Source organism: Aquarana catesbeiana, linkage group LG06 (genome assembly GCF_042186555.1).
Source record: "Aquarana catesbeiana isolate 2022-GZ linkage group LG06, ASM4218655v1, whole genome shotgun sequence".
Classification (NCBI taxonomy): domain Eukaryota; kingdom Metazoa; phylum Chordata; class Amphibia; order Anura; family Ranidae; genus Aquarana; species Aquarana catesbeiana.
Genome location: NC_133329.1, coordinates 255,881,019 through 255,894,319, shown reverse-complemented (window position 1 = coordinate 255,894,319; position 13,301 = coordinate 255,881,019). Strand labels below are relative to the sequence as shown.

Below are 13,301 nucleotides of genomic sequence, written 5' to 3'. Positions count from 1 at the left end.
GGGGGTTTGGTCACACTATATGGTCATATAGTGCTAAGCCCACTTACTGCGACAAAGTACCCCGAATTAGTGGGTCCTACTCTAGTAATAGAATGGAAGATCCTTTGCCTCAACTATGAGAGCTAAACTCCTCTATGTGGGAGAACTTAAGGGGATACATCCTATACACTGGTGGCCACTAAATAAGAGGTAATGAGGAGGGGGAGGGGTGCCCCAGCCCAAAAGACCTGGTCAGGGCCTATTACAATATACAAGAATATAAGCCGAGGCACATAATTTTACCACAAAAAACTGGGAAAACTTATTGACTCAAGTATAAGCCTAGGGTGAGAAATGCACAGCTACTGTAAGTGGAAAAGAGGGTCAACAATGCCCATTTGCAGCCTCACTGTGCCCATTTGCATGCCTCACTGCCCATTTTGCAGCCATAGGTCCTCAGAACTTCAAACTAGATGCTCCCTAGCTGCAGCCAAAATTTGGTGTCTCTGGACCCAAAGGGTCCCGAAATGACATTGCTGCAGATGGACACAGTTGACCGAATTTGGGGCCCTTGTATCCAAAGCTGGGGTTCCTAGCACCAAGTGGCCCTGAGATACGGGGCCACAAAGTCAGTTCGGAACATGTCAAGCACTTTTCTGCAGCAGAGAATGACATTTTCCAAACCGACTTTGGGGCCCCGTATTTCAGGGCCAATTGGTGCTAGGAACCCCAGCTTTGGATACGGGGCCCCAAATTCGGTCAACTGTTTTCATCCTCAGCAATGTCATTTCGGGACCCTTTGGGTCCAGAGACCCCAAATTTTGGCTGCAGCTAGGGGGCATCTAGGAACCCTTAACTACCGAGTTTGAAGTTCTGAGGACCTATGGCTGCAAATGGGCACAGTGAGGCATGCAAATGGGCACAGTGAGGCTGCAAATGGGCATTGTCGACCCTCTTTTCCACTTACAGGAGGGAAAGGAGGGCAATAACGAATCAAAACAGGTACATAGCCCCAAAACTGCAGATAAGTTACAGTAGAGTTAAACATTTGACAACTATAGGTACTCATTGATGGCCCTCTGCTGCGTGTGCAAATTTGGGGTTCCTAGCACCCAGTGGCCCCAAGATACGGGGCCCCAAATTCGGTTCATTCTCTGCTGCAGAAAAGTGCTTGACTCGAGTATAAGCTAAGGGGGGCATTTTCAGCACAAAAAAATGTGCTGAAAAACTCAGCTTATACTCGAGTATATACAGTACTTACCTTTTCTATGCTCCCCCTTACCTCAAACTGCCCCAAAAATATCTGTGTGAGTTGTGCCTTAAAACTTACTTAGAGCTATTCCCTGTCCCAAGATCTTATGATTGACCATTCCGGCACCAATTACTACACTGTGGGATGCATAGAGAGTGAAATGTTGTGCCCCCTATACCAGAAACTAAAAGGTTTTGGACACGCCTTTAGATGCATGCTCAAGTGGTCTTGTTACTTCGTCTAGTCAATGTAAAGTTTTAAATTCAAGTAAAATTCAGGTTCACTTTAACACATAATTAAATTGCTTAGAAGAAATGTGCATTAATAAATCACATAGAGTATGTGGCAAATAATTTCCTTGTTCAAATATTTTATTAAAAAAAAGAACATACAAAAAATAAGATCACAGGATGATTATCCCAAGAAAAGGGGGGGGAGGGAAAGGAGGGCAATAACGAATCAAAACAGGTACATAGCCCCAAAACTGCAGATAAGTAACAGTAGAGTTAAACATCTGACAACTTAACTACGGCCTGTCATAAAATAATAAGAGCTGTCATTAGTGCCGATCAGGATTGTACAATTGCAAACCCTCACAGCAGCCGACTCTATTATTAGTATCACATAATCTAGGTTATGAGGTGTATACATTATCTTAGAAAAGGGACATTGAACAGGTTGGATAATACAGAAGAGAGAGAGGAGATGAACTCCAGTCTATATTTTGGGTCCTGAAATCGCAGGATAACAGATGTGGCTGGCGTTACTCTGAGTAGCATCCTAGTAGGGTCCACGAGGGGAGCAGTAGATGGGGGGAGCCAAGGGAGGGAGAGAAGGGGATGCCACAAAGAACAGGAGAAAAGAAGGTAGTAGTAGGGAGGAGAGAGAGAACGAGAATGAACCCTGGGGGAAGGGGTAATCAAGGAAGCCAAACAGTGGAGCTCCTCAGCTAAGAGTAATCAAGGGGACCCTGGTAATTCTATTTATTGGTTTCTGTGGCGCCGGCGCCGTCCGGTGTGTGGCTAGCGTCACTTGGTTGGGAGCTACATATAGCAGGCTTTGCCTGTTTGTTGACGGTCGGCTCTTGGTCCCGGGGATCGTGCATCTTGGCCACAATTTTGTAAGTCAGAGGGGATTTTTTATCCTAATTTCTACTCTAGTCCTGTACCCCTGGGCATCAGCAGTGGTTATATCCTAACCTTGCCTTCCCCTCCAGATACTCCAGGCACGGGCGAATACGCTGTAATATGCCTCCGCCTGTTACCCGTTTTGTATACTACCTCTCTTTTGGCCTGGCACGATACCGGCTCCGTTCAGAGTGCCTTGTCTGGCACCTCCATATGTTTACACCAGCACCAGGTGTTATTGCCCTTATTATTTTAAACCCCACATTTGCCTCCCTTCCCACTCACCGTTACCCCCCTTGGTTTTCCCTTCTTCCCTTCCTTCCCTTCTCCCCTTCCCCCCTTTCCCCTTTCCCCCCTCTTCCCCCCCCCTTCCCCTTTTTCCCCTTCTCCCCTTTCTACCCTTTCCCTAGGTTCCTATTCCTTCTCACTCCCACTCCCGTTTTAATTTATCCCTCCTATGCTTTCATTCACCTTCCCTCACCAAATCCAACACTATCCCACCTGCTTACCAGATTCTTTTGTTATTTTCTCACATTCCCATGCACTATTTTCACTTAACTTGTGCATTATGTAATTCACTCCATCACTCTGTACACTTTCACTCAAGTATCAATCCTCCTTACCACTTTTATCACCGGCTCCCTTTGGCAATTTTACTTATCCAACTACCTGATCAATTTTATCCTTAATATCCTCGTCATCCTTGCAGCTCCCCCGGGTCGCCGTGGGAGATTACCTTGGGTGGAGGTGCCCTGCGCTCGGGGTCTGTTGGGACATGGGTAAGCAGATTTGTCCCTCCCCCCCCCCCCCAATTTCAATTACATTGTTTAATTTTGATGCTGTAATAATCTCATTATCAATTCTATACTTTTTTTGTGAAATCTCATTGTACCTTTTCTGAATTGTTAGGTTTAGACTGTTTAGTCAGAATTTGCCATCTTCAGATTACCTCCTGACGAAGCGGTTATGTCCGCGAAACTAGTCGAGGAATATTTCTGAGATCAATTGTCCCACTGCAAACTCATGACCCCATTGTTTTGTAAATTTTATTCATTTTTTATTTCGCTGTAATGTATTACCTATGATTTGTCCTTTGCATCAATAAAATCGACTACACTTCTTATATTATTGGTATATTCTCTATATTGTTTTGTGTCCTGTACCACAATAGTCCAATACGCCCCCATCTTCTTGGTCGCCTGACTGGGGATCAGGCTCCCAATTTTGCTTATTTATTCATTCCTGGATGACGGTACATGTAATTTTGCTTACCTCATTATTTTACCATAGAGGCCACACTATTATCTATTTTCTGTGGTGAGGAATTTTCCATGTCTTTGCAATGGTTTGCTTCCCTGCGGTAGTAACCTGGAGAAGTCTAAAGGTTTTATTAAGCAGAGCCATGGCTGGGTCTATGTCCAAAGGACAACTAAACAAGGTAGAGAGGATGTGAAAAAAGTTTGGCACAGAATGATCGAACCAGTAAGCAACTCCACCAAATATCTCGGCTCTTGATTGGATAGATTGATAGCAGTGCAGACATTGGCTCCCGCAGCTGTCAGTCAAATCTAATGATGTGGGTGCCGGGAGGCGGGGCCGGGTCCTGCATTCTGTGTGAATGTACACGGATGCAGGACTCGGGAGCACGCATGCATGGTTGTCCACCTTAGGAGAGCCTTTCCCAACGTGGGCACTCGATGCGGGGAGAAGCTACCAGCACTGCCGGGGGACCTCAGAAGTCGAGGATTCAGGGCCACTCTGTGCAAAACAAACTGTACAGTGGAGGTAAGTATGACATGTTTGTTATTTAAAAAAAAAAAACGAGGATTTACAACCCCTTTAACCACTAAAGCCCCGAAGATTCTTAATGACCAGGCCATTTTTTTTGCGATACGGCACTGCATCGTTTTAACTGACAATTGTGCGGTCGTGCGAAGCTATACCCAAACGAAATTTATGTCCTTTTTTTCCCACAAATGGAGCTTTCTTTTGGTGGTATTTGTTCACCTCTGCGGTTTTTATTTTTTGCGCTATAAACAAAAGAAGAGCAACAATTTTGAAAAAAAAAAAAACACAATATCTTTTACTTTTTCCTATAATAAATATCCCCAAATTTAAAAAAAAATATTTTTTTTCCCTCAGTTTAGGCCGATATGTATTCTTCTACATATTTTTGGTAAAAAAATCGCAATAAGCGTATATTGATTGGTTTGCACAAAAGTTATAGCGTCTACAAAATAGGGGATATATTTATGGCATTTTTATTATTAGTATTTATTTTTTTTACTAGTAATGGTGGTGATCTGTGATTTTTATCAGGACTGCGATATTGCGGAAGACAAATTGGACACTTTTGACACATTTTAGAGACCATTGACAATTATACAGCGATCAGTGCTATAAAAATGCACTGATTAAAGTATAAATGTCACTGGCAGGGAAGGGTTTAACACTAGGGGCAATCAAGGGGTTAACTTTGTTCCCTAGGTGTGTTCTAACTGTAGAGGGGATGGGACTGACTAGTGGAGGAGAGAGATCGGTGTTCATACTTAGTATGAACAATCTGTCTCCTCACCCCTGAGAGAACCGGGATTTGTGCGTTTACACACACAGATCTGGTTCTCGCCCTGTCACGAGTGATCGCGGGTGCCGGGCACGCCCATCAACTCCGGGCACCCGCTGCGGACGCTACTACAGCGTCTTAAAGGGCCGACGTACAGTTGCGGCGGCTTGCACAGGGGAGCCAACCTGCCGCAGTATAACTGCGGGGGACGGTCGGGAATCGGTTAATAAATCCCCAATTAATTGTATCCAGTTTATGTGGAGGAAAGGATGTGCCTCTCTATATGTCCTGACAGTGTGGCATGAGGAGTTTTATGACATCAAGTGCTCATTGACCTTTTAAAAACATAACAAGTCACTGGGTTTCTGGTGAGTGTGCACTGTGTTCATAACCACGCGGTGAAGTGTATATCACAGGAGGAAGATTGAAGTGATCTTATGTGGCACATATGAAACATGAATTTATAAACTGATTGTTCACACGTGCAGCACTATCAGCACTTGATTTGGGTAGCACATTAGCACTATATATCTGGCATGTTATATGTTTATTAGAGGGTATGCCTATAGGGCTTTTTCCGCATGGGATAACAATGTTTTGTATCTTGTGTAGTATTTATATGCTGTATTGCAATGGAAGAAATTCCTTTATTGGCATCTGCCATTAAATACCATCATCAGGAAAGGAAGGATGCTACTGTGTAAAGGTTTTGCCCTGAAGTTATGCTTCATTTCCCTTTATAATTAGGATATAAATGTAATATAAATGTAATATTTTGTATCTACTGTAGTTTGAACCAATGAATTGTGATTTGGTTTCCTTGTCCTGCCTGAATTTCAGGGGAGGGCTAACTAAATATATTAACCACAGCTGATGTTTAACTTTTTTTTTAATATCCTATACAACAGGATAGTATTTAAGGAAAACAACTGAGTTTGGAAAACCAGCTATGATTAAGGCTTTTTTAGCCAAATTGCAATAGCGGTTTGCTTTTCTGCATTGCCTGTACTTTTTTGGATTTTAAATGATAAAGCATTTGCTGGTCAAATACAGACTCCAGTGTGAACACATTTTCTGATCGATTTTGGAGGGCAAATCGGAGCCTGACTGTGAGACCAGTGTTATTGGCAAGGAACAAAAGAAAGTTGTCATACAGCTCATTCTGAGAATAACTACATTTCTTGAAATAGAACCATGCTTGTATAGTATTGCTGTTGTTTAGCAATCTCCTGTTGAACAAAGAACAGTTGCAGTACTTTCATGAATGACCAGCAGGTTATATATGGTTGGAACTGAGAACCACTGCTTTGATGTATTATTTGTTGGTATGGTTTCTTTCACTATTGTTGTGTTTTGTGTTTGTTGTACAGATTCAGGAATTAGAAACAGAAAATACTGAACTGAAATACAAAGTACAAGATTTGGAAAATCATTTAAGAATACGTGATCTAACTTCCTCACCTGTAAGTAACGCAAAAAAAAGTTTATATGAGAAACTCAGATAATAGTTTGTTATGCTCAATAATGATACTATAATGCACTTACTTGTTGCAGGTCAAAGTGAAATATATAGAGAGTAGAACACATTTTATTATTGTTTTCTCTAAATGCTTATAGGTTTAAAACCATACAGTAAATCAGTAATAGTTTTCATTTGTGTATGTTATGGAAAATCTTCTGACATTAAATAAAAAAAACAACTGGATTTCCTGAATATTGTAAAACGTTGTAGAAAATATTTACTTGCTTATCCAAGTAGGCCTGATCATGGGGAATGCACTAGCATTTAAATAATTCTGGGTAGTCCAGTTGCATAAAACAGTTACTGTATTGTGCATATGAAGCAGGTTTAAAGTAGTGTACATAACACAAGGTGTAAATTGTTATTATACAGGCAAGCGTTAACTGTTGTTACATGGTGGAGCTCAGAGGAATGAAATTCCAATGTTACCCATATTATGGCAGTACTGTAAGTTGATTATTGCTGGATGTCACAGAGCTTTATCTTTGTAAACGGAAGGTTTCAACATATAGTTCACAAAGATGGCCTCCATCAAGCAAATTTAACCAACCGTCTTCTCTTTCAAAAATCTGTACATGGTTATCCAAAAAGTGTTCCTTGTCCATTAGGTATTGATAGATGTATTGATGTGAGGGCTTACGGTTTCTACACTTTATAGCAACAGTCCCCAACCTTTTTTGGTACCAGGGAACGGTTTCGCTTCAGCCAATTTTCCCAGGGACCTGGAGGAGGGGATATTCACGGAGTCTGTCCTCAGCCCACAGCCCCCCTTTACATTACAGTGCCCCTTTACAGTGCAGTCCCCTTTACATCACAGTGCCCCTTTTACATTAATGTAACAGGGACTACTCTGTAAAGGGGGCACTATAATCCCTTCCCACTGACCGTACGCACATATGTGGCCTAGGCTTTAAGGGGTTATACCGGGATGATGCCTGTAGCTGCAGGCATCATCCGGTACCGTTTTTTAGAGTGAGCAGTCGGCTCTTCAGGGATAAGAATTGATGAGGCCAAAAGCCGCTCGGCTGTTATCCCAAAGGAGCGAGAGGGGATGCCCCCCTCCCGCCGCCTTCTGCCACTTTTCCCGGGTCTCCCGTCCCACCGGGAGACACGATCCGCGATCCGGCACTTCCGCCTACTAGAGTGAAACTGGAAGGAAGCCAGAAACAGCTTCGTACCAGTCTCCTTTGTGTAAACACGGAAGCGACGTCACAATGTCACTTCCGGTTTAGTCGGCTGCAAATTGCACAGTTTTAAACAAAAAAATTACAGTATTCAGAATCGCCGTTTTTGCCGATCTGAATACTTTGAAGTGCAAAGGAAGGATTTGGGGTCTTTTAGACCCCCGATCACTCCATAAAGAGTACCTGTCACCACCTATTACTGTCACAAGGAATGTTTACATTCCTTTTGACAGCAATAAAAGTGATCAATTTATATATTTATTTTTTAAAGTGACAATGTAAAATAAATAAATAAATAAAATAAGAAAAAAAAAAAAAAAATTTAAGCGCCCCCGTTCCCGCAAGCTCGCACAGCAAAGAAAATGCATATGTAAGTCGTGCCCGCATATGTAAATGGTGTTCAAATCGCACATGTGAGGTATCGCTGCGATTGTCAGAGCAAGAGCAATAATTCTAGCACTAGACCTCCTCTGTAACTCTGACCTGGTAACCGTTATTTTTCTTTAAAGCGCCGCTGATTTTTAGGTACTGTAGTTTATTGCCATTCCACGAGTGTGCGCAATTTCAAAGCATGACATGTTAGGTATCTATTTACTCAGTGTAACATCATCTTTCACATTATACAAAAAAAATTGGGCTAACTTTACTGTTTAGTTTTTTTAAATTCATGAAAGTGTCTTTTTTTCCCCAAAAAAAGTGTTTGAAAGACTGCTGCACAAATACAGTGTGACATAAAAAAGGGCAACAATCTCCATTTTATTCTCTAGATTCTCTGCTAAATATATATATATATATATATATATATATAATGTTTGGGGTTCTAAGTAATTTTCTAGCAAAAAATACAGATTTTAACTTGTAAGCAACAAATGTCCATGCATTTGTCATCTGATCCGCTGGACGGATGGCGAACATATTCCTTTCTGTCTGATATTAGCGGACTGTAGTGGATGCCGGCGGGTGTCGGCAGACACATGTCCACTGACATCCGCCGCCCCATAGGGAACAATGGGTGATCCGATCGGGCCTGTCCGAAAAATGGTCAGTTGGACCTTATCGGTCCGCTGGTGTGAAAGGGGGCTAAAGGGGGCACTGTGATATAAAGGGGGCTGTGATATAATGATTACAGTGCCCCTTTACAGTGCAGTCCCCTTTATATTACAGTGCCCCTAGCAATCGCAGCCTCCTCTATCACAGTGCCCCTGCAGTCTGCCCCCCCCTTTCCTCTCTAACATCACAGTTTTCTATTAAATATTCTGCCTCCCCTGCACAGGTCGCCTACCACTGGCAGGGCAGAGGCTGTGATCAGTCCATGTGTCCTCTCACACAGGTCACACAGGCATGGCCGCACAGCAGAAGGTGAGCTGCAAAAATGGTCTGCGATAGCCCTGTGTGAACTGCGGTCGCTGCTCATCTCGTGCTGTGCGGCCCAGTCATCAACAGGCCGCAGACCGATACCAGCCTGCCGCCTGGGGTTTGGGGACCCCTGCTGTATAGGACCATCCCTTTATTGTGTTTTGTCTTCCATGTACTGCTAAACATACAGTAAACCTATTATCGTTTAGTCACTTAAATATATATATATATATATATATATATATATATATTATACAGTATCTAACAAAAGTGAGTACACCCCTTACATTTTTGTAAATATTTTATAATATCTTTTCATGTGTCAATACTGAAGAAATGGCACTGTGTTGTAATGTAAAGTAGTGAGTGTACATCTTGTATAACAGTGTAAATTTGCTGTCCCCTCAAAATAACTTAACACACAATCATTAAACCAATGGCGACAAAAGTGAGTACACCCCTAAGTGAAAATGTCCAAATTGGGCCCAATTAGCAATGTTCCCTCCCTGGTGTCATGTGACTCATTAGTGTTACAAAGTCTCAGGTGTGAATGGGGAGCAAGTGTCTTAAATTTGGTATTATTGCTCTCACTCTCTCATACTGGTGTCAGAAACCATGAATCAGACTGAGACAGAAGTACAGTTAAAATTACACTTGTTTAACAATAATAAAAAAGGTAAAGAGAGTAAACGTAGTCAAAACATAGCCAGAGTTCAGGAACCGGAAGGGATAGTCAGACAAGCCAAAATGTCAGGGAGCCAGAGATTAGTGCAGTAGAACAGCAAGCAGGATCTGGAGACAGAAGGAATGTCAGTGAAACAAGTCTTTAACAGGAACACAGGAGAGCATCTCTAGAAATGTGACCAAGGTGAAGGCAAAGATCATCTGGACTGGACGGCTTAAGTAGGCAGGACTGACGAGCAGGATATCATCAACAGGTGAGTCACTGTGGATAGATAGGAGCTGGCAATTAGCCGACAGCTGAGCGGCCAGCTTTGAGAAGGAAGAGCAGAGCCCATCTTTGACAATTGGTCACTGGAAGTTCAACATGGCACCTCATGCCAAAGAACTTTCTGAGGATATGAAAAAAAAAGAATTGTTTCTCTACATAAAGATGGCCTAGGCTATAAGAAGATTGCCAAGACCCTGAAACTGAGCTGCAGCAAGGCACCAAGACCACACAGTGGCGTAACAGGACAGGTTCCACTCAGAACAGGCCTTGCCATGGTCAACCAAAAAGGTTGAGTACACATGCTCAGCATCAAATCCAGAGGTTGTCTTTGGGAAATAGACGTATGAGTGCTGCCAGCATTGCTGCAGAGATTGAAGGGGTGGGGGAGTCAGCCTGTCAGTGCTCAGACCATACGTTGCACACTGCATCAAATTGGTCTGCATGGCTGTCGTCCCAGAAGGAAGCCTCTTCTAAAAATGATGCACAAGAAAGCCCGCAAACAGTTTGCTGAAGACAAGCAGACTAAGGACATGGATTACTAGGACCATGTCTTGTGGTCTGACGAGACCAAGATAAACGTATTTGGTTCAGATGGTATCAAGCGTGTGTGGCAGCAACCAGATGAGGAGTACAAACACAAGTGTGTCTTGCCTATAGTCAAGCATGGTGGTGGGAGCGTCCTGGTCTGGGGCTGCATGAGTGCTACCGGCACTGAGGAGCTACAGTTCAGAACCATGAATGCCAACATGTACTGTGACATACTGAAGCAGAGCATGATCCCCTCCCTTTTAAGACTGGGCCGCAGGGCAGTATCCCAACATGACATCGACCCCAAACACACCCACTCCCTTGCTATAGAAGCTAAGGGTAAAGGTGATGCACTGGCCAAGCATGTCTCCAGACCTAAATTGAGCTTCTGTGGGGCATCCTCAAATGGAAGGTGGAGGAGTGCAAGGTCTCTAACATCCACCAGCTCCATGATGTCCTCATGGAGGAGTGGAAGAGGACTCCAGTGGCAACATGCAAAGCTCCGGTGAACTCTATGCCCAAGAGGGTTAAGGCAGTGCTGGTAAATAATGGTGGCCACACAAAATATTCACACTTTGGGCCTATTTTGGACATTTTCACTTAGGGGTGTACTCACTTTTGTTGCCAGCAGTTAAGACAATAATGGCTGTGTGTTGACTTAACTTGAGGTGGCAGCAAATGTACACTCACTACTTTACATTGTAGCAAAGTGTAATTTCTTCAGTGTTGTCACATGAAAAGATATAATAAAATATTTACAAAAATGTGAGGGGTGTACTCACTTTTGTGAGATACTATGGATATATCTTATTTCAACCTCACTGGGGAATGGAAATGAGAAAAATTGTCTGATAATGTATATTTTTCATTGGTCTTTAATTTTATTTTACTTAAATTGATTTCATTTTTATGTCAGCTTCAAAATATACACTTTTATTACACTTTTCTATTTTATATTTAGGTATACTTTTTATGCTTTTAATATTTCCTACTATTTTTTTTATACATCATATATTTTGTTATTTTTTTTCCTAAAATGTTATGTTTACTTTTTCTGCTTGTTCAGAAGTTCAGTGGGCTGAAAATTAGTTTTGGAAGTCACATTGTAGACAAAACATCATCAAAGGACTTGTTGCATAAAGTGAATATGAAGTATCCTTGACATTCAGCACAAGGAGCTTCCCTTTCCACAGAACCCCTGTGAGCAAATATTAAGGGAAACTGACGTCCACCTGGGCTAACATATAAGACAGTGCTTGCAAAGGTTCTTTAGCTAAATGTTTAGTGAGAAACAAGAAAGATCTAGTATGTGCAGCACTGTCTTTCAGTTGTACAAGCTTTACCTAAAGCAGTATACATTTTTTTTGTAACTGCAGACAGAGAGATGTATTAGGCTGGTGTATAACTTTGAAAACACAGAAAAGTTTGCTTTCAAAAATTTACTGTCAGGTAGTTTTAAACATTTATGAGGGAAGATTACATTAATTAAACTTTCCTTTTCAAAAAGAGGTGTTTAAGAGGGGAAACACTAATATACAATATACTGTACATATTTATGAATGGTAAGCAGTGGTGGCTGGTGGGTATTTTTTTGTGGGGGGGGGGTGCAAACAACCACCCATACCCCCCGAGTGGCACCCACCCCCAACTGTTTGTCGGTCGGTCCGGCACTTACCCCAGCTCCAAGTCCTCTCCCCCATGGCGGCTTCCAGCTCCTCCCCTCCTCCTAGGTGTCCAATAGGATCACTTGTCCTTTCAGCCAATCGGGTGACAGGTGTCAAAACCAGCTTCCTGATTGGCCAGGAGGAGGATCAGTGTTACAACAGCAAATATTGATTCATTGTTGTAACACACCTGGGTGGGATCTGAGCGCACTCTCTGTGACCTGAGCCCACCCTATATTGAAGCCTATTAGAGCCCCTGGCTCTAACTGGTGCTTCAAAAAAACTGGATAGGGGAGGCGACGATGCATGGGTGGGGGGCGGCACCCAAGCGCCCTTAATGGATGGGCCGCCCCTGATGGTAACTGAGGAATTGGGAAAATACTGTTTAATCCAAGGACTCTGAAGAAGACGTGGTCATAACATGAAGTTGGATGAGAAGCTATTTAACCGCTTTAGCCCCGGAAGATTTTACTCCCTTCCTGACCAAAGCACTTTTTACAATTTGTCACTTTGTTGCTTTAACTGACAATTGCGCGGTCGTGCGACGCTGTACCCAAACAAAATTTGCGTCCTTTTTTTCCCATAAGTAGAGCTTTCTTTTGGTGGTATTTGATCACCTCTGCGTTTTTTCTTTTTTTTCGCTATAAACTAAAGAACAGCAACAATTTTGAAAAAAAAAAACACAATATCTTTTACTTTTTGCTATAATAAATATCCCACCCTTTTTTTCAAAAAAACTAACTTTTTCCTCAGTTTAGGCCAATATGTATTCTTCTACATATTCTTGGTAAAAAAAAAATTGCAATAAGCGTATATTGATTGTTTTGCGCAAAAGTTATAGCGTTTACAAAATAGGGGATAGATTTATGGCATTTTTATTAATATTTATTCTTTTACTAGTAATGGTGGCAATCTGTGATTTTTTTATCAGGACTGCGATATTGCGGAGGACAAATTGGACATTTTTGACACATTTTTGGGACCATTGACAATTATACAGTGCTAAAAAAAAGCACTGAATAATGTAAAAATGTCACTGGCAGGGAAGGGGTTAACACTAAGGGGTGATCAAGGGGTTAACTGTGTTCCCTCTCTGTGTTCTAACTGTAGGGGAGATGGGACTTTCTAGGGGAAGAGAAAGATCAGTCTCTTCTCCCCTCAGAGAACCGGGATC

At 42.3% G+C, this 13,301-nt stretch overlaps 1 protein-coding gene across 4 annotated transcripts in view; it reads left to right on the top strand.

Moving 5' to 3' along the window:
* Positions 1 to 13,301, top strand: part of GULP1 (GULP PTB domain containing engulfment adaptor 1) — a 1,281,953-nt gene that overhangs the window by 1,063,212 nt on the left and 205,440 nt on the right. For all 4 annotated transcript variants that reach the window (XM_073633218.1, XM_073633220.1, XM_073633217.1 and 1 more), the window contains one exon: positions 6,292 to 6,384. In XM_073633218.1, the coding sequence (XP_073489319.1) occupies positions 6,292 to 6,384 (93 nt within the window). The remainder of the gene's footprint in view (positions 1 to 6,291; positions 6,385 to 13,301) is intronic.